Source organism: Haliaeetus leucocephalus, unplaced genomic scaffold, assembly GCF_000737465.1.
Source record: "Haliaeetus leucocephalus isolate CR32 unplaced genomic scaffold, Haliaeetus_leucocephalus-4.0 Scaffold101, whole genome shotgun sequence".
Lineage (NCBI taxonomy): Eukaryota > Metazoa > Chordata > Aves > Accipitriformes > Accipitridae > Haliaeetus > Haliaeetus leucocephalus.
This window is the reverse complement of record NW_010972537.1, coordinates 466,169-489,419: the sequence shown is the minus strand read 5'-3', so window position 1 is coordinate 489,419 and position 23,251 is coordinate 466,169. Positions and strand designations below refer to the sequence as shown.

At 41.7% G+C, this 23,251-nt stretch overlaps 2 protein-coding genes across 2 annotated transcripts in view; both read right to left on the bottom strand.

Moving 5' to 3' along the window:
* Positions 1-5,173, bottom strand: part of RIC8B (RIC8 guanine nucleotide exchange factor B) — a 42,080-nt gene extending 36,907 nt beyond the window's left edge. Inside the window, exons 1-2 of the mRNA XM_010585454.1 lie at positions 5,170-5,173; positions 4,216-4,250 (exon numbers count right to left, since the gene is read on the bottom strand). Of these exons, the coding sequence (XP_010583756.1) occupies positions 4,216-4,250; positions 5,170-5,173 (39 nt within the window). The remainder of the gene's footprint in view (positions 1-4,215; positions 4,251-5,169) is intronic.
* A 48-nt stretch (positions 5,174-5,221) lies between these two features.
* RFX4 (regulatory factor X, 4 (influences HLA class II expression)) overlaps positions 5,222-23,251 on the bottom strand; it is a 79,225-nt gene continuing 61,195 nt past the window's right edge. Inside the window, exons 16-18 of the mRNA XM_010585453.1 lie at positions 21,819-21,981; positions 16,439-16,577; positions 5,222-6,552 (exon numbers count right to left, since the gene is read on the bottom strand). Coding sequence (XP_010583755.1) covers positions 6,280-6,552; positions 16,439-16,577; positions 21,819-21,981 — 575 coding nt within the window. The 3' untranslated portion in view covers positions 5,222-6,279. The remainder of the gene's footprint in view (positions 6,553-16,438; positions 16,578-21,818; positions 21,982-23,251) is intronic.

Sequence of the window (23,251 nt, the reverse complement as noted above, 5' to 3'; positions counted from 1 at the left end):
CTCCGCTCCGCCGGCAGCAGCCGCCGCCGCCGCCCCGCCGCGCCCTGACCTCCTACCCCGCGTGACGCACCGCTCCCCCCTCCCCCGCCTCGGAAACCGCCCTGACTGGCAGGCAGCGCTCGCCCGCTAATTGGCTGGAGGGGGCGGCGGCGTGCACCTCCGAGCCTTCCTATTGGCCGCCCGCCCGCCGGCAGGAGATTGAGGCGAGAGGACTACGCGTCCCAGCATGCCAAGCGAAGAGGGGCGGTGGGGCGCGGAGGGAGCTGCGGGGCTTTGGTGCCGCGGGGCACGATGGGTGCTGTAGGCCGCGCCGGGCGGCTCCGAGCGGAGCCGGGCGAGAAGGGCAGCGGAGCGGGGTGGGGAGTGCCGCCGGTTCGAGTCCCAGGAGGCCACGGCGGCCGGGAGAGCGCCCTCGGGTTGCTCGACCTACACCGTGTTGGTTTGGCTTCGCCTGACGTCTGGCAGCAAAACAAAACCCTGTTTCTCGAGTCCAACCCGCCAGGGTCGGGGGGGGTACACGAAAATTCTCCACGTCCATTTGAAGTACCCCTGTACTGGGCACTGGTGAGGCGGCACCTCGAGTACTGTGTTCAGTTTTGGGCCCCTCATGACAAGAAAGACATTGAGGTGCTGGAGCGTGTCCAGAGAAGGGCAACGAAGCTGTTGAAGGGTCTGGAGCACAATATGAGGAGCGGCTGAGGGAACTGGGGTTGTTTAGTCTGGAGAAAAGGAGGCTGAGGGGAGACCTGATCGCTCTCTACAGCTGCCTGAAAGGAGGGTGTAGTGAGGTGGGTGCTGGTCTCTCCTGTCAGGTGGCTGGAGATAGGACAAGAAGAAATGGCCTCAAGGTGCGCCAGTGGAGGTTGAGATTGGATATTAGGAAAAATTCCTTCACCAAAAGGGTTGTCACGCACTGGAACAGGCTGCCCAGGGACGTGGTTGAGTCACCATCCCTGGAGGTATTTCAGAGACGTGTAGATGTGGCACTTAGGGACATGGTTTAGTGGTGGACTTGGCAGTGTTGGGTTTACGGTTGGACTCGATGATCCTAAAGGTCTTTTCCAACCTAAATGATGCTGAGTCTATGAAGAACCACCCCCCATGCGGCAGCATGGCCACCTTCCCAAAACTGCCTGCATATCCATTCACAGAGGGGTTGATATATTTTTTGGAGGGTGTTGCTGTGGGTGTGAACAACCAGGGCAGTGCAGAGGCGAGATGCCAGTGCCGTGCTGCCGCCGTGTTTTGTTTGGGAGGGGAGGGTGGGCTGCACCAGCGCGGCTGGGCGAGAGCCTGCGGCGACAGAGCAGAGGTGAGCTGTGTCTCTGAAGTGCTCTGCAAGACCGTAGGTTTAAACTACACTGAGAACACATGTAGTGTTTCCATACTCAGGGTGCCCTACAATCAAAATTCATTGTCCAGATAGCACAAAACGATATATCGAAGTTAACGAAAAAACATCATAATAAAACTTCAGAGCAAGCTGCGGTCAGTCTCTCCTTGAAGTATTTATTGCTTCAGCAGCAAATCAGGAGGTACTCCGTGGTCACGAAGAGAAACCTTTCATCTCACAAACGATCGGTTCCATGGTGGAAAATACCACTGGGGCAGGGAAGTTCCATCTGCAGATGGACGGTGGCTCCAAGGAACACTGAAGGTGCTAAGACGTGTCGGTGTATGCCTGCATATGTTCAAGATGCAGACCCAAACCAGGATCTGAATTTTCTGGTTAGGGGTTTCTAGCCACAATGGGTTGAACTGAGATACAAAACCGGAACAACACAGTCATTGGACAGCAAGGAGTAACAAAATCCAGCCTGAAGTGCGTAACCATTTCTTCTGAGTCAGGTCCATGTGTACACTAATGCAGCTTTTGAGAGTAAAAATAATCCTTTGTTTGTTGTGATTTATGATTCTAGCATAAAGCATAAGCCTGCTTAGATTTACTACACAGCACAGCAAAACACTCATTTTACTTGTATATTGCCAATTACTTTTTTTTAATTAAAAAAAAACCTAAAAAATAAAGACTAGAAAACTGTTACTGCCCTTTAAAGGCACATTGTTATTCATCATCAGTGCGTTTTAGTTTCCACTTTAGGTAGCATATGAAGGATTAGGATTTCAATGAAAGAGGGGGACAGAATAAATTGCATCCTCTACCAAAGAACTGCCAGACCTTTTCAGATGGGTGCATACCACGAGCCCTTCCCATGTTAGTCAGCTTTATCTAAACCTTCCAAAGCAATGTCTGCCCCTGAATTTCATGGGTTTCAGGGTCAGTCACAACAGAATTGTGGGGCTGGGGAGGTCAGAGGCCATTTTTGTCAAAGGGTAGTGACCTTAGCAGCAAGAGGTAGCCTGACAAAAACAGGATTCATGCTAGTGAATGGAGTTCTCACTGCTCTTCCCCCGCTGAGTCTTTTTTCTACCTGGTAATGAAAAATCTTGAAGAATTGTAATAGATTTTTATATGCATATATACATACATGTTTGTGCGTGTATACCTCTATTTTAAAATATTAAACGTTATGTTAGTTATGCTATAATATATAATTTACAATATATTATATGATATATATGTTACATCTATCTTTTGTTATATGTTTTAGCCCATGAAAAAGATCACACTTTTAATAAAATATTTGTTGTGAGCAGAAAGGAGAAAGACAGAAAATGAGCAAGAACAAAAGAAAAAGAAGAAAAACGAAAAAGGAAGAGAAAGCAAAAAGAAAGAGAAAAGAAAGAGAAAAAGGAAAAGAAAAAAGAAAAAAAAGGAAGGGAAAGTGAAAATGAGATTGACTATTTTGGCATGTGGTGTAAAAGCTTCTTTAGAAAGATTTGTGTAGTCACATATTTACTTTATATATGTGTATAAATATGTGGCTAGGCAAGAAACAGCAGTTTCAGTTACCATGGTCAAGGGAAGGGCTTAATTAACAGGCTTCAGGCTCTGACTCGGGAGGTTTGGCAATTTGTACTAGGATGATTTAAGAGAATCCTGCCCCTAACCAGCCATTCTACCCAGAGGTTATCATCCTCTCATGAGCCACTGCACTTCACAGCCTGGTATATACCCCTGTGACCTGAAAGCTGCGGCAGTTTATATTAATATGGTGGGTTCTGACCTGTGGTGGTCGAGGAGGGGGCCTGCTTTCCCTTGCAGCGCTTCTGATGCAGATGGTGATGGTGACCTCTGTAGAACTGTGTTCAGTAATCTATATATTGCTCCCCATGACTGTCCAGTTTAAATTTCAAAGCCCTCATCAGGAAGCAGTTCAAAGGTAGTTGGAAGTGCACGTTCAGACTCCTGTGGCATCAGCACAAGTTTCTAAATGAATGGAAAAAAAAAAAAAAAAAGACAGACCATGGAGGCTCTTTTGCAAAAGACTTTCAAAGCCCTATCTGACTGACAATGTTCTGTGGCTCTTTGTTATGAGCAGCTTTGTAGTGCTGCTGTTGGTCAAAATTCCCTCTCCCAGGACTTTGCACATGGTGCTGCAGTTCTCCACTCAGAAATTCTTTATTATTTCTGCAGCTGACACCATGTCCAATATCCATCGTCCTTCCTGAACAGTCTCCCTGGGCTCTTCAAGTCAGGGTAACTGAGAAGGCTATGGCACATTTGTATACCAAAATAGTCCCATCTTTCTCCCCTCTTTCAGTCAATGGGGATTAGACTTTTTTTGGTTTAGTAAGTTTTTGTAAAAAATGTAGGAAGTGTTTCTGGCTTGCTTTGAGTGTTGTTGGGGTTCACCTCCATCCTGATCCTTCCAAAGACCCAGTTTTGAGTTACTGGTCAGTCCTGCCCACAAACGTCTCACCAATGCATCTGGTCCGTGGAGGGACCATGGCAGGTTGTGGTCAGCAGTCCATCAGGTAACTAGAGATTGATCAATGTTCCAGCAATAATGAATGAGACAACGGGGTCACAGCAGGCTCCTGTCAGATGCAGTGCAATGCAGGGATTTGGAATTCGTTGGAGAAGAGAAAGTGGATTTTTCTTTTCTAGTGACACTGCCTTTCTCATACTAATTTCTCACAGTCTTGATGAGGCAGATATTTCTATGCTTGTTAATAATTAATAGGCCAGAATCAATGCTTTGATTTAAACATCTTCAATAATAAAATGCAAAGTAGGATTTTGGTCTCAAACGCATCAAAACTCCAGCTGCTAAAGACTGGCCACTAAAAAAACTTCCTCACATGACTTACTTTCTTCATGTGTAGGCAATTTTGCCTGAAGTCGACTTGAATAAGAATAAAACAGATGAGTTAGTTAGCCTAAGCCTGATCTCCCCTATCCTTAATAAAAGTGAAAACTAAAAGCATATTGGGTAATAACACCAGCTGACAGGGGTAAAATTTCAGAAGGTCTGTGACACTAGCCCAGGAAAACAAGATTTTCATCAGGTACCTAAATGTGGAGATAGGCTCCTGATGCATTTCTGAAAATCCCACCAGGACCTTGGCTGAATATTTAAGAGCCTGGACACTTGCAACACCTGGCCTAGAACATCCTTCCTCCCTCAGTCCCTGCACATTTCCAGGCGTTCCTCTAGTTACTTTAGATCTCAAACTCTCACCAGTTTACCCACTAGTCGAATATACAAAGTCTGAGAATTTTGCCACTTTATTTACTTACCTAAGGAAAAATGACTTTTCCATTTCCAGTATTCCAGTGGCAACACATTTGTTACAAGGTACTGTAAAGAAGATAGGACATCTTACCTGCCTCAGTGAATACAATGGCTTGGGTGAGCAATGGCAGTGGGGCTTAAACCAAACCAGAGTCATCTCTCCAGTCACAGCCTTGAGCAGTTTGTGGCTGCAAGCATAGGTGTAGGACTACTCATTTGCTGTCAGTTATATATGTTCTCAAGTCCTTTGTCAGGTAAAAACATACATGGTCACATTTAAGATTTTTTGAAGGTTTGCAGCTTGTAGAAGTTTCTGTATTTAGGTAAATTTAAATGGCATCTATTTAATTTCAAGAACTTTATTTGAGTGTGAAAATCCCTCATATATCTTCCACAACTGTACAAATAACACTTATGTCCATTTTAGGCATAAACGTGGTTATCATCACACTGGGTGCTATCAAAGATTTTATTTACAAAACAATTACTAAAATGCCTGATGTCATATTTCCATTTATTTATTTCTTACCCATAGGGTAATAGGTCCACCATAATTGCTTGGTGCATTTTATAATACAGAAGAAAAAGCTATGTTAATAAAATCTAACAAAAACTCACAAATAGCTACAAATCTGACAGAAAATGTCTAAGAAAAATTCTCCCCAAAATACAATACATTCTTCCACACATACACAGTACAGAATAAGTTCAAAGGCACAGCTTTGAATTTTGCTTTTGTAGAAGTATATAGAATTATCACCACGTGAAGGAATTGAGAGAACAGTTTCATACCTGTCAATAGGTAATTAAATGAATAATCATGTTTGCATTGTCATTTTCTTTACATAATTGCTTCATATCATCATATTTAACATATGTGGCTCTGAATCCAAAATCTTCCCAGTCCCCAAGTCCCTTCTTAACCTTGTCATTACTGACCAGAGAAGTTAGATTTTTCCAGATTGTGCAAACTTAACACAAATACATATATAATAAGAACAATAGTCAACTTAAGGCAGTGTATAATTCAATGCTACATGTCTTTTCTTCTCTTTTGTAAAGATCAAACTTACTGGATCAACAGAAAGGTGCATCAATACACAAAGTTAGGTGTAAACTGAAACCTACACCACCACATGTCTTTCAAGGAGCCAGACAGAGTAATTGATATGAACAAGTGATGACTTGGCAGAATGGTTTTTAAGCAATGCATTAAGAGCTTAAAAGAAGAACAGATGACAGAGTTTTGCTAAGGGTGCATTTCCTGTCTTTAACTCAAATTATAAATAGATCCCGTTCCAGCACTTTTTTTTGTAAGACTCATTAACATTTGTCAATAAGAGAGGGGGGCAAAAATGGCTCACTCAAACTGACATCACACAGGGTTGGCCCACATGCCAGAATTAAAAAAGGCACAGATTGGCCCAAAAAGTGGTCTAGAACAGCACAAAAATCTTTTTCAGCTACAGGAACATTCAGTCATACTGGTCTGCAATCTGCCCACATTATGAACTACGTTTATCTGCCCAGGATCTTTTCCATCTTCACCTCCCTTGAAGAACGTCCATGGAAAGTCCCACATAACATGAAGTTTTTATAACTCTTTTAATTACATGGGCTTAGCTGATACCAGTCATTTTCATTTAGCCCAACCTGTGGTGGCCTCCCCATTGATGTAGGCAAAGCCGGGAAAGTGTTGCATGTGCTCATATTCAGAATTTCTGCGCGTAGTCAAGGGGGTGTACATGTCACTAGAATTTCCATATCTTGTGGAGTGCATGGATGGGCTCGTGTAGCAGGAGTTCGCAGCCGGGACCTCCGGCCAGCGAGGAGTCACTGGTGTGGGATGCAGCCTTGGAGTACTGCTCATCAAACAGGGCTCCATTCTTGATGTTGGGCTGTTGAAAGGGTACTACAATAAAAACAAAAATAAATCAAGAAATTATCTACCACGTACTTAATTTTAAAATAAGGGCTGGTGGTAGCAGCCCTCCAACAACTAGGTAACATACAGAAGGTGGAATATCATAACTAGTGCCTGCGGTGAAACCAAAGTGTCAGGGAAAGTCTTGCAAAGCAGTCACTGCGTTTAAATATTGAATTAATTTATCAAAGAGCTAGGTACTGACAGGTTTATCGGGGAGCAGAAAAATAAAGTGAATTAATCTAATCTCTTTCTCACAGCTTTTACTTGGAAACTTGCAATTCAGTAAAAAACAGAGTATAAAATGTCCCGACTCCAGCTCACTCAACTAAGTTTTGAGGGAGGAGAGCAAAAGGATCTTTATTACTGGAAAGGTGCCTTCCCTTTTAAATGTTCACACGCCATCCTGCCAGTTTCTGCAGAAAAATATTATGGTCTGGCCTCAGACCGAGCAGCTAATTGGAGAACTTATGAAAAGAGGCAGGCAGAAGAAGAATCTCTCTATACCCAGCTGTTCACAGTGACAGTTGGAAATTAGTAATCAAAGAAGTTCAACAAATGCCTCCCACTAAGGGGAAGATGCGCTGAGGATAGGATAGGCAGGAAAACAGAGAACAGCTTTTGCCCTCTCTAGCCACAGGCTGCCCAGCAACAGAAAGTAAACTGTGCTTATGAGTGTTTGCTTAACGTGTATTTTATCTTATTGCCTGTCTTACAGGAGCAGATCATCTGTGTGCTCTGGTTAATAAATGGCTCTCCCTGTTTTGCCCTCCTATTATCCATCTACATCGCAGAGATGGTTAGGATCCCTGTTCCCCTTGACTAGCCACGTATCTTCAGAGCTTCTACATTTTACACATTTATACTTCTACAAAAAGTGTCATAATTTAGAATTTTATTATCTTGGGTTGTTGATGCTGTGATATTTCCTTAACTAGAAAGCTGTCACTAAAGTAGGACTATCACCTCTTCTGATGCTTACAAACCTTGCAAGCTGCGTGCCAAAACTTTATATGGCTGAGGACTGTAAAACCCCTCCCCCGTATTTTGGAGGTTCATGGAGAGAAGAGCTGCCATAGTTGTTCCCAGGAGGGAGATGGCAGTGATTCCCAAAAGGTCTCATTACATTACTCCACTGCCGGATGGGGCTGGGGTTAATCAGTTGCATAAGTGGGTCCCCAAGGCAATTACAGCAATGTCTCCATGAGGAGTTTCTGCTGCCTCCCTTCAGACCGCAGCCGGGAAGGCAGCCCTGCCTTGGCAAACATATTCAAACAGTTCACAAGCCTCAGGCAGCTCAAAAGCCACACGCTGGCCACTCCTAATTAGAGAGGAGAAAGAGAAGACTATTTTTGATCAACATACTGTAGTTAGTGATGTAGCATATTCCACTGTGTCCTGAAGAGACAGGCCAGTTAGCAGATGAGAGGGAAAACATCAAAGCTGTACGATGTGTTATTTAGCATATACTTCTCATTGCCACAGAGACTGGATTTACCTGTGCCATCAGCTGCTGAAACTGGCTGGTAAATGGTAGCATCATACTGGAACATCAACACTTCAACTGGTACTGCTAATACAGCCAGAGAAAGGCTTTTCAGTAGGAAAATTCAGCAGAGCTTAGGCACTGACCACAGAAAGCCTTATATTCCTTTGCAAAAGAATCAAGTTTTCAGACTTCTTGGCTTTCCAGAAGCTTTTGCTGAAGATAAGAGCTGCCAGTGCCCAGCAACAATGAAACTCAAGCTCTGACGTTTTAAATGAGGTGATTTGAATTTAGGATCATGGTTCTCTCCTTTAACTCATTAATTAAGGACAGGGCACTCTGCCAAAAAACAACCAACCCACAATTATTCTAAGTAAACATAAGAGGTTCCAGAAAAAGTTGAACAATTTTCGTATTTTTAATGTTTGGGAGACTACCTAATAGAGTTAGGATGCTGCTTGCCTGGGTCTGCACTGGCAATACACAAAAGTAATTTTCATGCTAGTGCCAGCTGACTGCCTTTGCCTGAACATCTTCATGCACAAAGCTTTTGCCATAATGAATACAGAGGAAACAAGTTGTCTTGTGATTCGCTATAGCTTCAGAGTTGAATTCATCTCACCTAAATTTACTTATCAAAAAGTCAGGCATCTAATAGAAGTAAGTCATCTGTGCTCTGTCTACAGCCACCAGAAGAATTTACCAAACCTCGAGATGAATATTTTAGACAGAAGGTGAGCAGTCCTCAGAAGATGGCTCTTTTCTTCCTCCTGCTACATGATGTAATCCATTAGTTAGGTTGGCTTAAGTTAAATAAAAGTCCCTTTTCCATAGTTGTCAAATCCATAAGTTGTTTTTCCTGGCTGATCTCAAATGTCCAACTAATGACTGTGTACAAAATGCTTTGAGATGGTAGGAGTCAGGACCAGGATGGATCGTTGGGAAAAAAACACGCCACACAAATAATACATTTTTAACTTTCTGTTTTCTGTATATTACCTGTGGAGCTGCAAGATGCGAGCCAAGCTAGAAACATTCTTCTTTGTCTTGAGTAGTGTTTTACTTGATACCAATTACCATGGCCTTTGCCTTAACTACCAACTGATCTATACCTGAAGTCACTGTAGATTCTTGTATTAAAGAATACACTTACACCAAGATTAATCTAGACTTTTGCCATAATACACCAATGATTATCTCTTGTCTTATTCCCAATGCAATAATTGATCTATTCTGTTGTTAACCATAACAGAATCCTTTGCCATCCTGACCCAGTGCGATTTTCCATTGAGGCTGTGAAACTGAGATTATGACTTATATAACAGGGGAATTACTTGCCGTCGTACCCCTTACAAATGCCAAGAGAAAGCCCCGGCTTCAGCCAGGATAATTTGCTACTTGATAATTTGTTGACTGCAAAACTTAAATCTATAAGCAAGAGGAATGACACAAACTCTGGGAATATTGTGGTGGGTCTCCTGGTTGTACATGGCATTATGTGGGGAATCCACATAATGCCTTTTAGGTAGTTTGGAACCACAAAACCTGTGCCGTTGGGGGAATGAAACCTTGGCTCCCAGAACGAACTTCAGGATGCACTGAAAAGGAAAGATAATCCTCCTCCTATCTGCAGTCAAGAGGCCATGCTAAGGCTTACTAAGAAGGCAGGGCTAATGGCTGTGCATGAGGAGACAGGATACAGTGTGCTGCTTTTCCTTTTCATCAAGCGCACCCGATGCAGCTGTGTTTATGAATGTGTCATGAATGTAAAAAGAGTAATTGCTTGAAAATAACATGGACTCTAAATATCTAGTATTTTACAATAAATTCTGTTATGACTGAATGCAAGATGGAAAGTTTTGTAATGGTAGGTCAGCTAATCGCAAATGAGTCAGTGACTTCTTTTTCCCTACAGTGAAGAGACTATTGAAAGACAATATTTTTAAAGTACTCATTGGCCCCTGCCTGACTATTAACTCACCCAATGAAGCATCTATTCAGCCTTGTTGGAGTGTCCAAAGCATAGCCATCTGGGCGGATGCCTGCCCATGCTGCCTGAATCACCTTTCACACTCTACATCCGGTTTAATGAAGAGTGCTTAAGCATGCTGAACTCAAAACACTGGGGCCTAGTGATCTTTGCCAGATATAAAAGCGACATTTGTTGGAGGGCTCTTGACAGGAAATTACCATTTTCTGGGTTAACTCACACTTGCTGCTACTGCTGCCATCAGACCTAGACAAGAAGCCCTTTAAGTCTAGGAGACTTTGAGCAGATTATTGTTAAGGCCTTGCCCAAAAATGTAAAATTAATTCAATTTCTTTTAGTATTATTTTAGAAAATACAACGGTAAATATGTCCTTCCATGAAGTGAAGACTGAGTTCCTGCAGTGTGAGGTTGGAGAATAATCTCTTTATTCTTATCCTCAACTCACTGACTGATTATGCATGGAGGTGAAAGGTGTCTCTGTCCAAACAGCAAAATATTTTCCTTATGAATGTGGCTCTGACGTTACATTGCATTAGCTCACAGTTTTGCAGAGTGCTTTAAGTTATTGTTGTACGTTAGCCACTATGTTAGGACTTGCAAATAACTCATACCAGAAATTACAGCAATTGTGAAGAACTGGCTATAAATTAACTTCATAAAAATAAGCTTAAAATCTCAAAAAATGACATAATCAAAACTATGGATTGATTGCATCTTTATGACTCTTAATTTGATCCTTTCCTCCACAAATTGAAGCTTATTGAATATTAGTCTGTCAAATAGGTTGGGTGAAACTTTCAAGTCAATCTAAGTGCTTTTGGTACTTTTGGGAGTGGCATTTGGACCCTTATGAAAATGCTATTTGTAATTATTTAAAAAGAAGTTAAGAAAGACATCTGTTTCCTGTTGCATTCAATACAAAATTACTTCAATTACATTCTAACAATCTCAAGTCCGTTATGAAGCCATACAGTTAGGAACAATGATTCTTGTTGCATGGGTGGGATTTGGACAGTATTTTTTTTCTTTCTGTCATTACTAGCTGTTTGATGACAGAGTGGTTATTGGGAAGGGCATATTATTCTTACTGCTTATACTGTATATGTGCTCAGGGGACAAGAACTATTCCCCTTCTTTTTTTTGTGACGTAGATGGGCCAGAACAACTTGAATGGACACTAAAGCTTGAGCTCTGTCTGGAAGAGGATTTCTTTGGCTCCCCCACTGTAACAAAAACCAGTTACTACTTTCTTCCATTACTGCCCTTAGGTAAACCCTGCTGTAGAGGCATATGAAGGGAAGCGAAGATATGGTTGGGTAGAATTGTGGCATGCAACACTGAACAGAGAAACTAAGTGGTGTTGCAACTCATACGACATTTCTGGGAAGTTATGTGAGACCACCACAGTCCTCAGAGCAGGTTAGGAGAGTCAGAGTACAAACGCTGCTTAAAGCTCCTTTAACTATGGCCTCAATATTGTGCCTCTGAAAGGTGCAGACCCAACCTACCGCTTAACAGCAGATTGTACTACTGCAGTGTTTTCCAGGCTGGCTTGTTCCGTCCAAACCATGGAAGTCAACTATGCTCTTCATAAACCAAATCAGACAACAACAAAACAGCAGCACAAGCACTTGCTGATACAAATGTGCTCCTCCCAGTCCTAGAAGTTGATTAGTGCCTCTTGAGGACAGAGCCCCAGTTTGGGAACAGCTGACCCTGGCGATGTTCCTGACCGCAACAAGAGATAGCTTAAAAGCAGCAAAAAAATGCTTGTCTTTAAGGTGGGAACTGCATCTCAAGGAACAAAAAGGGAAACACTGCTATGCCACTTCTGTGGCTCTCTGCTAAAGTACCTCCACCTGAGATACACCATTTGGAGGTGGTTTACTCCATCTTGGAAAAGCAAAGGAAGAAAAGGTAAAATAAGGCTGTATGCAGTGCAGGATCTAGGAGTGCTTCCCAAATCTAAGTGGCTGACCTGGCAGCTTCTTGACTGAATCCCTCCTTCCCACTCTGAGATCAGGTTTGTGCAGAAAGGCTGGAGGGGAGCTGCAGCTCCTGCAGGTTACCTGCTCAGCACAATTGGGAGAACTGGATGTCTGTGTGCCCACCAGACTATGACTGCCCTGCAGTGCACCTGCAGTCGTTAGATAACTCCTGTGCGCAGAACATCCATCACAGGAGAAACTAAACAGATGATAACTCTTAAGTCTGGAAAAGAGATGACAGGAAGGAAGTGGGAGGAATGACGCAAATCTATGCCTCAAATGGCAAGAGTAGATACAGAGGGAATGAATATTCCCCATTCCTCATCACCGAAAAAACATAGGGCACCCAATGCAATTATGCGATAGCAGGCTTAAAATTAACAAGAGAATATATGTTTCATACAACCCATCCTTAAGAAGTCTATATGTACAAAAAAGCTCAAAGAACAAAAAAGCTCAAAGACAGGGTATTGGACAGCGGTTTGCTACAAAATACAAAAGTCCAGGTACTGCTTCTTACTGAGGATGTCCCTAGGTCAGCTCTTGCCAAACACAGCATGGCTATGCTGGTGAAAGGACCACTCTCTACCTAACCTATTTCTAAGACTTTTCTTCCACGTGTTTGTTTCTGGCCATTGCTGGAGGCAGAACCTGGATAAATGGGCCTGCAATATGATTCACTACAGCTATGCATTAGAGTACTTACACAGACATTGTATGTTTGCCATTTTTTGTACTGCATATACAGTGTTGCACATTCATATGATGTGCACCTTTATATGTTACTAGATATATTACAATATGAAAATATATACTGCTGCAGATTGCTCTAATTACTCTTCCTACGAAAAGTGTTATCCTTGTGATTTACAAAGAAAAATTACTGCAGCATGAATTACTTTGTGTTTCAGGAAGAGGTGGAATGATGGGAATTGAAATATTTATGGATAGCCTGAAAGAGGATCAAGACCTGTCCAACCAGGGTGAAACTTGCAGACAAAAGCTGTGATCAAAAGCTAGTCAAGCGTACATTGTGGAGGTGGATTAGGTGGTGACATTGTGAAGGGGTTACCTTTGAAGGGGGTACCTCTCTGCTAAACTTGACATAGGTTGATAGGAATGCTCAGAGGCTTTGAAGCAGAGTTGTCTGCTTTCTACCCTGGCACCTGGTACCTGAAACTGCAGAGGCAGAGAACTGACGAAATATAAAGTCAGTATAGATGTGTTTATGTACACACATTACACAGTCCCCTTCTGAATGATGCTGGAGTAGCATCGTAGGATTGTATGCACTTCTGCGCTACGGCTTAGAGAATTAGGTAGTAACAAATCAATCTGCAGATCATTTTTCTTTTTTTGTGTGCCAGGCTCCTGGCCAGTAAGCCAAGTCAATAAATGAGCAATCAGGCCTGGAGTTACAAGGAAGCAACTGTTTTGAGAACTATTCACAGATGCTGATGAAAGAAAAAAAAAATTCGGATTAAGACCAAGGTTTGAACAGACTGTGCCTGTCAACAAAAAGACTCTTAGCCATCAGTGGGAATTAAGTCAGCCTATACTGCCAGAAGGAGCCAGTTTTAGGCTTATGCTGCATCTGCAGATATTACTTCAGCAGAATATTTACTCCTCTATAAAGTTTTTTACAAGCCTCCTCCTCCATTTTTTTGCCTTCTTGTCCACCTGAGAGTCACTGATCTTTCTGAAACTATGAGCTACTTATCAAAATTTCTATTTAGCCTGAAGTCGCAAGACACCACATTCCTCTGTGGGCCAAGGTAAGCTCCAAGACTGTCTCAGAGATGGGAGATAACAATAACCTCAAGGGCTCTCACCAGTCTGTTATGGGATGGGGTGTGAATGAGCATGCAGCTGTGACACATGGTGCTTCAGCAGTACCAGCCTTAGCAACTACCACTGTCTCATTTCCTCTAACACTGGGGGATTCAAATTATCCAGAAGCCTCTCACTAACATGGACTTGCCGCTGGTCAGGTGAGATATGCTTGGTTTAGGACCCCCACCTGCACTTTTCAAGAGCTGGGCATAATACAAGATCTACAGCTGTATGACTTCTTCCCCAGCACAGCCCCACTGTAAGGATTCCAGTGACAAAACCACAGCAGACATCCTAAAATTAATGCAATGCAACCATCATTGTATTGTCAGGTTGGGATCAACATGTTACATGTTGGCAAATACAATTTAAAGGGTCACTCATTCCTTTCCCCTTTCCCAGCTGTTCAGTTCCCCACTTCCGCAAAATAAAAGTTATTCCCTCCACCCCCTTTGCTCCAGTTCCACTTTTTTTGTTGATGGTCTGTAAATCATATCTGTGAAATGATCCATCTTAAAGTTCTGCTAAACAAACAAACAAAAAATCAAGCAGAACTCTCTGCTTTTCTTTAGGTACATTGCTCTGGGATGGAAAATAGCCACAAAATAACAGACCTGATAAAACCTGGACTATGTTGCTCTCTTCCACATGAAGAGGTTGGACATGGTGTTCTTTGAGACCAAAAAAGTAATTTATAGGTGCAGCCTAAACCCCACCTCTTTTACATGTTGCCTGTTTCAGCTCAGACCCCTGCCTGGGACAAGGACTCTCTCTGATTCCATGTCCGTAGAGGAGAACTTACCCCCCACACAGGTTTTTTCTTAGGAGTTAATCCCAAGACATGATCCTGAAGACCATGATAGAATATCAGCTAAAGTTGAGCCGGAGTTCTCTATTTGGACTGAATGTAGATTATAACAAAGAGTTCTTTTGAAGAGTTATGGTCAATGCCTCCTCTTCTTGACTGATTGTATTACCACAGCCATCTCCTCTGGTTTCAGTATAGTGGCAGCTGTTTATATATTCATTGCAAATTTGGCATCCTGTATTTTGATTTTGCAATGTCATGAGTCCTACTGCAATTCTTTGCACCATGTTCCTCTTAGAAAGTCCACTAGAAAAAAGAGTAGTTCCTTAACATCTTATTAGGCTTTGCAGGCAACAGTACATTATGAACTTTTGTTGGTTAAAAGTAGCTAAGAAAGGATTTATCATCAGGGCAGGCATTTTACAGAAGCTCACTTAGCTTTGAAAAGAATGTCAGCAAATTCCATATTAAAATGGTTCAAGACTTTTAGATTATTTTTGAAAGCATGGTTTCAGTTTGTAGCTTCTTTCAATACAGAATGAGCACATTGATAGGGTTTTGTTAGCTGCGTCCTGCTGTGAGATTCCATCTCAGTTTACAAGAAGCATGAGAAAGAACATGCTAAATACAAGTTGAAATCATTTTGCTCTGAAGTGTGATCATTAAAGTGCAGCTGTTCGTCATGTGTGTTCAGGACAGTTCAAGGGCTAGCAAGAGAGGAAGAAATGATCTAACATCTGCACTTGTAGAGACAGCCTGCTACAGTATAAAAAATATTTGCATTATTTTAATGTTTGTTATTATTTCCATATAACATGTTAACCAGGACATGAGTAAATGACAAATGTATTGATCTGGCTTTGCTTCATTTATTTCTTGCTTAACTTAGGCCATCTATGTCAGTGTGACAAAGAAAGACAGTTGTCAGAAGGTAGAAAGAAACTCCTTGTGCAGGTAATAGCATTTCTAAACAGTAAAAGCCTAATGCTCCATTTCACATACAGTCTCATGACCTTACAGACCATTTCAGAACCAGCACTCATGGGTTTTCTACAGTAAAGGATAAGAGAGAATAAAGAAAATTGGTGAGCCAATTTTAAGTCAGCCCTCCTACAGTATCACGACTTTTGAACTGTAGTCAAATATCATCTTCCCACTTAACTTGTGCTGATTTCTACTGTCTCAGTTTTGTGAACTGAAATAGTCCTGAAATAGTTACTGACATAATTTCTCAGCATTACAATAGGAGACTATGGCATACAGATTAAACAGGGCCTCTTTGCAATGGCATCCTGAAGCTCTTCAAACTGTATTCAGAACTCACATTTTTTGCAAATTCCTAAACATATGTATTCTCAAAAGCAGACGCCCCAGAAGAATTCACTATAGTCTCTGCATCTTCTTTCAACAGCATGAAAACACTTATTTCTTGTTAGGAATCTGTTCCTGTTCCCAACACATAAGAGACATACAACTAATTATATTCATTTTTGTTTCAGTTACTCCTTAACACAGAAACACTTCCTATGATCCAGACTGCTAGATTTTAGAGTTTAGTACAATCTAAAGCTACTTCTGATAAAAGAATCTCCACCAGAATGAAAAGATATCTAGGTAATATTAGAAAAGAAAAAAATTAGGGACCATCAATGACTTCACTGATGACAGCTTGTTGATTCAGACAGCTAATATGCTGATAAGAAATCTACAAGCACAACTTTACTTAAAATGCTATAGCAAGCATTGTCAAGTAATAAATCCAACTTACCTGCGAAGAGCTTCTGTGGTAAGCTGAGTAGTGAAGTGGTCCAGAAATAGCAGTATCATGTGGTAAGGATGGATACTGACTCTGCATTGGATGGGGATGTTGGTTGCTATAGCTACCATAGTTGTAACTTCCTGTGTATCTAAAATCCAATTAAAAACACTACTTAGTATGCATAATAACTGTATTGCCACTAATAATTCTATAACTTCTGAGACATACAGTTGCACTTTTTTGCATAGGAGAATGATATTTTAAATAACCTTTAAAAAAAGATATTTCCCAGCTCATCTGGGAAGCAGATGCCACTTAGTGAAATGATGTGTTCAGCACAACAACAAATAGAGAGACTCAGCATGTTTCTCTGACTAATTTTAAATTGCAGACTCATTTGTGCACTTTCCAAGGAGAAAGTGTCTTTAACTTTTATTTTATTGCCATGTTCCTAGTAAATTGCTATCCAGGCTGAGGAAGTATGCTAAGATTTGGCTTAAAGAACTACACTGTGGAGTTCAGGTATCTCCTTGCACTGGGGTTAGATGTTCCTTTTTTTTAGGAGAGAAATATGTATTAATTTGCATCTGAAACATACAACATAAAGCTTTAGCACAGCTGACTCAAGACTCAAGAATAGAGTGGGATTTAAGGTTGGAGAACCTGCCTACTTTCTTTTTTTATCCCACCCCCTTGCCTAGGGACAGCCAGGGGTAAAGAAGGGAGCAGTTTCCTTAGCTGTAAGAAACTGCAGGATGAGTGTTTGTTGGCCACCATTATCTGGGCCATTCACTAGTAGAAGATGCATGCCACTTTTTGCAACCTCCCCATCTTTGCGTAGCCATGTGAACATTTGATGCTAATTCAGCACAGAAGTTTAAAGGCTCTTAAAATATATGCTATTGAAATGAAACACAAAACCATGATAAATAAAACAAACAGTGTAACCAATTCATTGTGAGAAAGGGAAGTCAGTTATTTGTACAGACTTTTTCTGGAAAGTTCAATGTCATTTTTACACTGGGTAGAGTTTAAACTTCTACTATTCTTTTGATTTTATGACGGTATTCTAGAGACACCATGTCATGCCTTACACCAGCCAAACCAGCAGCTTCAAAATGAGAGCAGAGATCCTGCTCCAAAAGCATTTTCAGGACATAAGGCCCTATGTCCATCATCATTGTTCAACATTGAGCTCTCATTCTTACATTCACTTGTGCTTAGCTGTAAATACGAGTGGTTTCCATAATCTACCTCAGACAAGCTGGTGTTCACAATAGATAGTATCTCTGTGGAGAGTAAGGGAGAGAGGAATGGCTGTGTCATGGAGCTGTTTCACACAGTGGTAGGCAGACATCTTGTGTTTTAATTCCTTCAACGCAATAGACTGGTAAGTAAGATCTGCAAGATCTGCATAAGCCTGGCATTTCACAGTGCAGCCTTCTCTGCTTGAAGAAGATGCTGGCCTATCTAGTCCCTCCTGTAGTCCTGGGTGCCCTTGGACTTCCAAACAAAGCCAAGTCCTGTAAGGTGGTGTTTGCACTTCATGCTTTCTCTAGTCATTAAGGATGCTATGTCCTAGTCTGGAAGCTATTGATCCTGTCTCCTTCATTCAGACACTCATCACTTTTGGCTAAAATATTTAATTCACTTGAACATGGAGTTATAAAGTTTCTTATCCTAATCTTCATTGTATACTTTTGGTCCAGGAAGCTTCCTCTGTCTCTCTTCAACTTCAGGAGAGAGAGCACTGAGGACGTGAGAAGGAGATGGCCATGCTCTTTCGAGGCTAATATTTTCCTGCCTATCTGAAAGTGCTTGGCTGAGGAACCCTACATCTCTCTAAGAAGAAAGTGTACCTGAAAAATCCAACAAAAATGTCTTCTGCCAAGTACCATATCTTACAGTGACTGCTGAACCACATCTATAGTCATTGAGTAGTGGGGACAACACATAGATGGCATGTCTTTGGGGAGGTCCAGCTGGGAACTGGCAGTTACACTGGAGTGTAGCAGCTATGATTAAGAAAGAATGGTCAGTTGATAGTACAGACAATAATGCAAAGTCCTGCATCTGCAACATCATAACTCCTGCAGCGGTACAGGTTGGAGCCACTTGGAGAGAAAGCAGCTTTGCTGAAAATTGCTTGCAAGTTCTGGTGGACAAAAAGTTGAACATGATTCACCAGCATGCCCTTGCAATGAAGATGACCAGCAACATACTGGGCTGTATTAGCAGGAGTATGGACAGCAGGCCTACAGAACTGATTATTCTTCTCTGTTTGGCACTTGGAAGACCACACCTGGAGTACTGTGTCCTGTTTTTGGCTCTCTACTATAAAAATGACATTGACATACCTAAGCGAGTCTAGTGGAGGACCATTAAGACAGAGAGGGGACTGAAGTGCATGGCTTACAGATGAGAACTGAGTTTGTCCAGCCTTAAGAAGAGAGGCAAAGGGATGATCTACAACTATCTAACAGGAGGGTGTAGACCAGGTAGAGACGAATTCTTCTCAGAGGTGCACAGTAACAGAGTGAGAGGCAACAATGCAAGTTGGAACAAGGGAAATTCCAAGTATATATAAGGATATTTTCTTCTATTAATACCACAGATCTTCCTGAGACCCCACACGTGGAGAGTACCATTGTGGATTTAGAAGAAGATTTACTGGAGTGAGCTAGAGTAGATTATGGACCTTGTGCTCTTCTCCAGTTTCGCAAATCTGTGCTAGTGTTGCTTGCTATAAGGCTTGTTTTAATAATGGGGAACAGATCATGTAGCCCCTTTCTTCATTTCTGGTAACATGCATTTGGCCTTAATCAATTTTTATTTTAGAGGGAGCAGTTTTTACTATTTAACTTACATTTTATTTTCTATAACTGGCCAGAAGCACAAATAAAGTATTTGTACAAATCAATCCAACAGTCTATATTTCAGTCTATAACAGTCTATATCCAATTCTCTCTTGGGAACTACTAGGGCTTTACATTGTCAAGGCTTCAGTTCTTAAATGTTTTTACATTGTGGAATATTGTGGTATAAAGCGCTCTGATCTTTTAGGTATTCTCTTTCTATCTCAAGATGGTTTGGAGCCTTTATATTTCACAGAGGATCATCTTTAGTGTACAAGATTGGTAGGAACCCCAGCAGAACTGCTGTTAGGAAACTTTCAGGTATGCTGGGTGGCTAAGAGTCTGCATTTGGTGGGAAATGCAGCAAGGGAATGGCTCGTGGCCTCCATACTGCTTATACTCTCTGCTGGGCCCTCTGCATGGGAGTGAGGGTCAGTCTCTGCAGCTACAGCAGCTGCTCACTCCATTTGTCGCTTCTTCAGAAACCTGGAAATCTTAGTGCAGACTTTGATCTTCTCTCTTTCTTTTTTTCCAGGGCAGCCATCTGTTTGAATCTTGCATACAAGGTCTCTTATTTTTTCTTTTCCTCTCTGAAGATACGGTTCTTCAATGCTTTTAAACAAGCTCTGTCTTTAATCTGTGACTGCAACTTCCATAAAAACTACATAATGAGTCTTGTGCTTCAAAACATCATGTGTGAGGTCAGTAGATTTCCCTGCAGACATTTCTTCAGGAACATGTCTCCATAGCCTGTCACATTAGACTCATATCATATAAAAACTGAAATACCAATATATTGATTTTGCTGTAGAGCCCAAATAAGTACAAATTGTAATGAATCAAAACAATTTTAATAGTACTATATAGGGGGCAAATGAGATCAGGAAATCTTTGTGACAGAAGCCATATAAACACAGATTAACAGAGGCCCTAACCCTATAAGCTTACAAAGTCAATTCCAGACAAGAAGGCAGATGTCACTGAAATGTTTAGAAGCGTCACCATAATTTTTCTATCCATGTGTCACACATAAAACCAAATGGCAAAAGAAGCCAGATTATAGAATTCTTTGTTGCTTTTCAGAAAAGTTGATTCACCTAGATTAGAAAGTTTCCTCAAATCACCTACCAAAGGCAAGAGGTTCCTTTAGGAACAATGAATTTTCACATATATACAAATATAGATATTATATATATACTGCCTTACTATGATCTGTTCCAATTCTTGCATCCTGTTAGCTCCTGAACCTCCCTACTGCCCTATTTCTGCCTCCACCAAGCAATCATACTGCTGGATAGGAGAGATGTTCCATATCTCCATATTCAGGTTTTACCAGTGAGGGCTTAGCAGTGACTTTCAAACAGAAGTCCAAACGTAACCACATCCAAGAGGGAAGGAGATGCAGGGTTCAAATTAATCTACTGTAACCCTTCCAAACAGTATACAATCTTCCACACTCAGAAAGCACTTCTGCAAGGTTAATGAGTATGCAGGGAGACTGAGGAAATCAGTAAAGTCTTTTGAACCTCTTGCATGTCAGCATCTGAGTATTCGCTAATCTTGCTATGTGCCTGGCCCTTCTCCATCGATTATTTTGTGATGGTTTCTTTCTAGTTATGGATATCTATGAGTTATACACTCGCTCAAGTGAGGATGGCACAGAAGAACACTGAGGTTGGAAGGGACCTATGGAGATTGTCTAGTCTAACCTCCCCGCTCAAAGCAGGGTCTGCTAGAGCAGGCTGCCCAGGATTGTGTCCAGATGGGGTTTGTGTATCAGCAAGGATGGAGACTCCATAGCCCTTCTGGGCAACCTGTTCCAGTATTTGATCACACTTAGAATAAAACAAGTTTTTTGTTTATGTTTAAACAGATTTTCTTGTATTTGTATTTGTGCCCATTGCCTCTTGTCCTGTCACTAAACACCACTGAGAAGAATCTGGCTCCATCTTCTTTACATCCTCCACCAGGTATTTACACACATTGATAAGACCCTCCCTAAGCCTTCTCTGCCTGGTGATAAACAATCCTAGCTCTCTCAGCCCCTCTTTGTATGATAGATGCTCCAGTCCTGTAATCACCTAAGGGGCCCTTTTCTGGACTTACTCCAGTATGCCTGTGTCTGTCTTGTACTGGGGAGCACAGAACTGGATCCAGTGCTCCAGATGTGGTGCTGAGCAGAGGAGAAGGATCACCCTTCCTGAGACATGGTATAGTAGGGTCGTTCTTTGGGCACATCTAGCCTTTGGGATAGAACATGGCACAGGAAAACAGAGATCAGAGGAGAAATCTACTTTTATGAAATATTCTCCAAGCCTACTGTGTTTTTAAATAGAGTTAAATGAGATTATAAAACTGAGACATAAAATAATCATACAACAATAACAACAGCCAAAGAATAATGATACCAGCATCTTTGCAATACAGACTTAGTACATCAAGAAACAGATTTCACTGCATTTCCAAAAATACCCCTAAGCATAAGTTAATACAAAACCCATAAAAAACCTCCAAGACATTGAGAAGTGACTTACCCATGTTCTTCTCTGTGGGGATAAACAGGTATCCTGTGTGTGACAGATGATGATGGTACATGGGGACTTCTCATGCAGGGCAGCTGTTGGGAATTTTCAGCAGGTGACCCAGCAGCTGTTGTCACAGTGTAGGTGAGTGACCATGTATAGGATTGCATAGCTCCTGCAGACAAACAAGCGTTAAAGGGCTGTCATTCATAAAGGTGTTGTGCTTTGAGATGGTTACAGGAAAGCAACCTAATAGGCACTGATAATGGAAACAGCATCAACCAAAGTGAACAAAACAGTTATGTCCGAGGCATAAATAAAAATACAAATAGGTCAGCAGGAGTGTGCAAAGATCCAGAGGTAAGAGAGGTATCTGGAATAGCTCAGACCTTGAACTTTCAGCCTGGTATTGCAATTTGAGGCTATCATTTTTTCAGAAAAGCTGGGATAGGACTTAGAAATGGAACAAGACCAGTACTAATATTTCTCAGGCATGATGTGCTAAACCCTGAGGTCTCTCTCACGTGGAGTGGGCTGCTGGCCTCTTTAGCTCTGAGGCTGATCAGGCCTGGTTTGAGGCAGGAGGTATGATCAGAACAAAGAAGGATTAGAAAAAGATGGATGTTTGTTCCACAGAAAAATTTCTTGAATCCTTTTGTAGTTTGTATCTCTTCCACCCAACTAGGTACCAGCCTTTGTAGTGGCAATACAGTGGTAGATCTCCAAATTATAACGACTACATAGACAGAAATAGCCTAGCCGTTTTCTTCCTGCAAATAATGTTTCTTTCTTCTTTCGAGGCGGCAGGGACTGGACTTAATTTATTTTTTCATGTAGAGCATTTGTGGGAAGAGCAAAGCAAAGAAGTGGGTTTTCCATTTTGCTTGGAAGGTGCTGAGTTTTTTAATCATCCTGATCCCTTCCAGGCAGGAACTCCAGATTCATGAGCCAGCTGCTGAGAAACCTTTGTCCCTTGCACACACCCCTTTCACTCAGGAGGCTGACAGATCCATTGTTCCAGTATAACATAGCTCTTGCTGGAGGTCATGACCATACTGGCTGAGATTACCCTGCAAATGAGGACCAGAACACTGAATTTAACCCAATGCGAACACTAGTTTGGGGGGCTCTGGGCACTCTCGACTCTTTTTCGGTAGCTAAAAGGAATTGCAGGAGGTGACTCAGTTTTTTCAGCGTGGATTCTAGGACTTCCTGTAGTATGAAAGGGCTTAATTCAGAGAGGGAAGTGATTGTATTACCAGGTCTGTGTCCACTCCATGGCTCTGGGGAATGAAAAGCCTATCATCTCAGATGTGCATAATTTTCTTCAGGTGTGTGTGATTTTATTTGGCAAAATCAGACAAATAATTTTTTGAAATGGGAAATGCTTAATTCTGGGTGTGAATCAAGGCATTCTGAGCTTCAGGAGGTAAATCCAGCTTGAA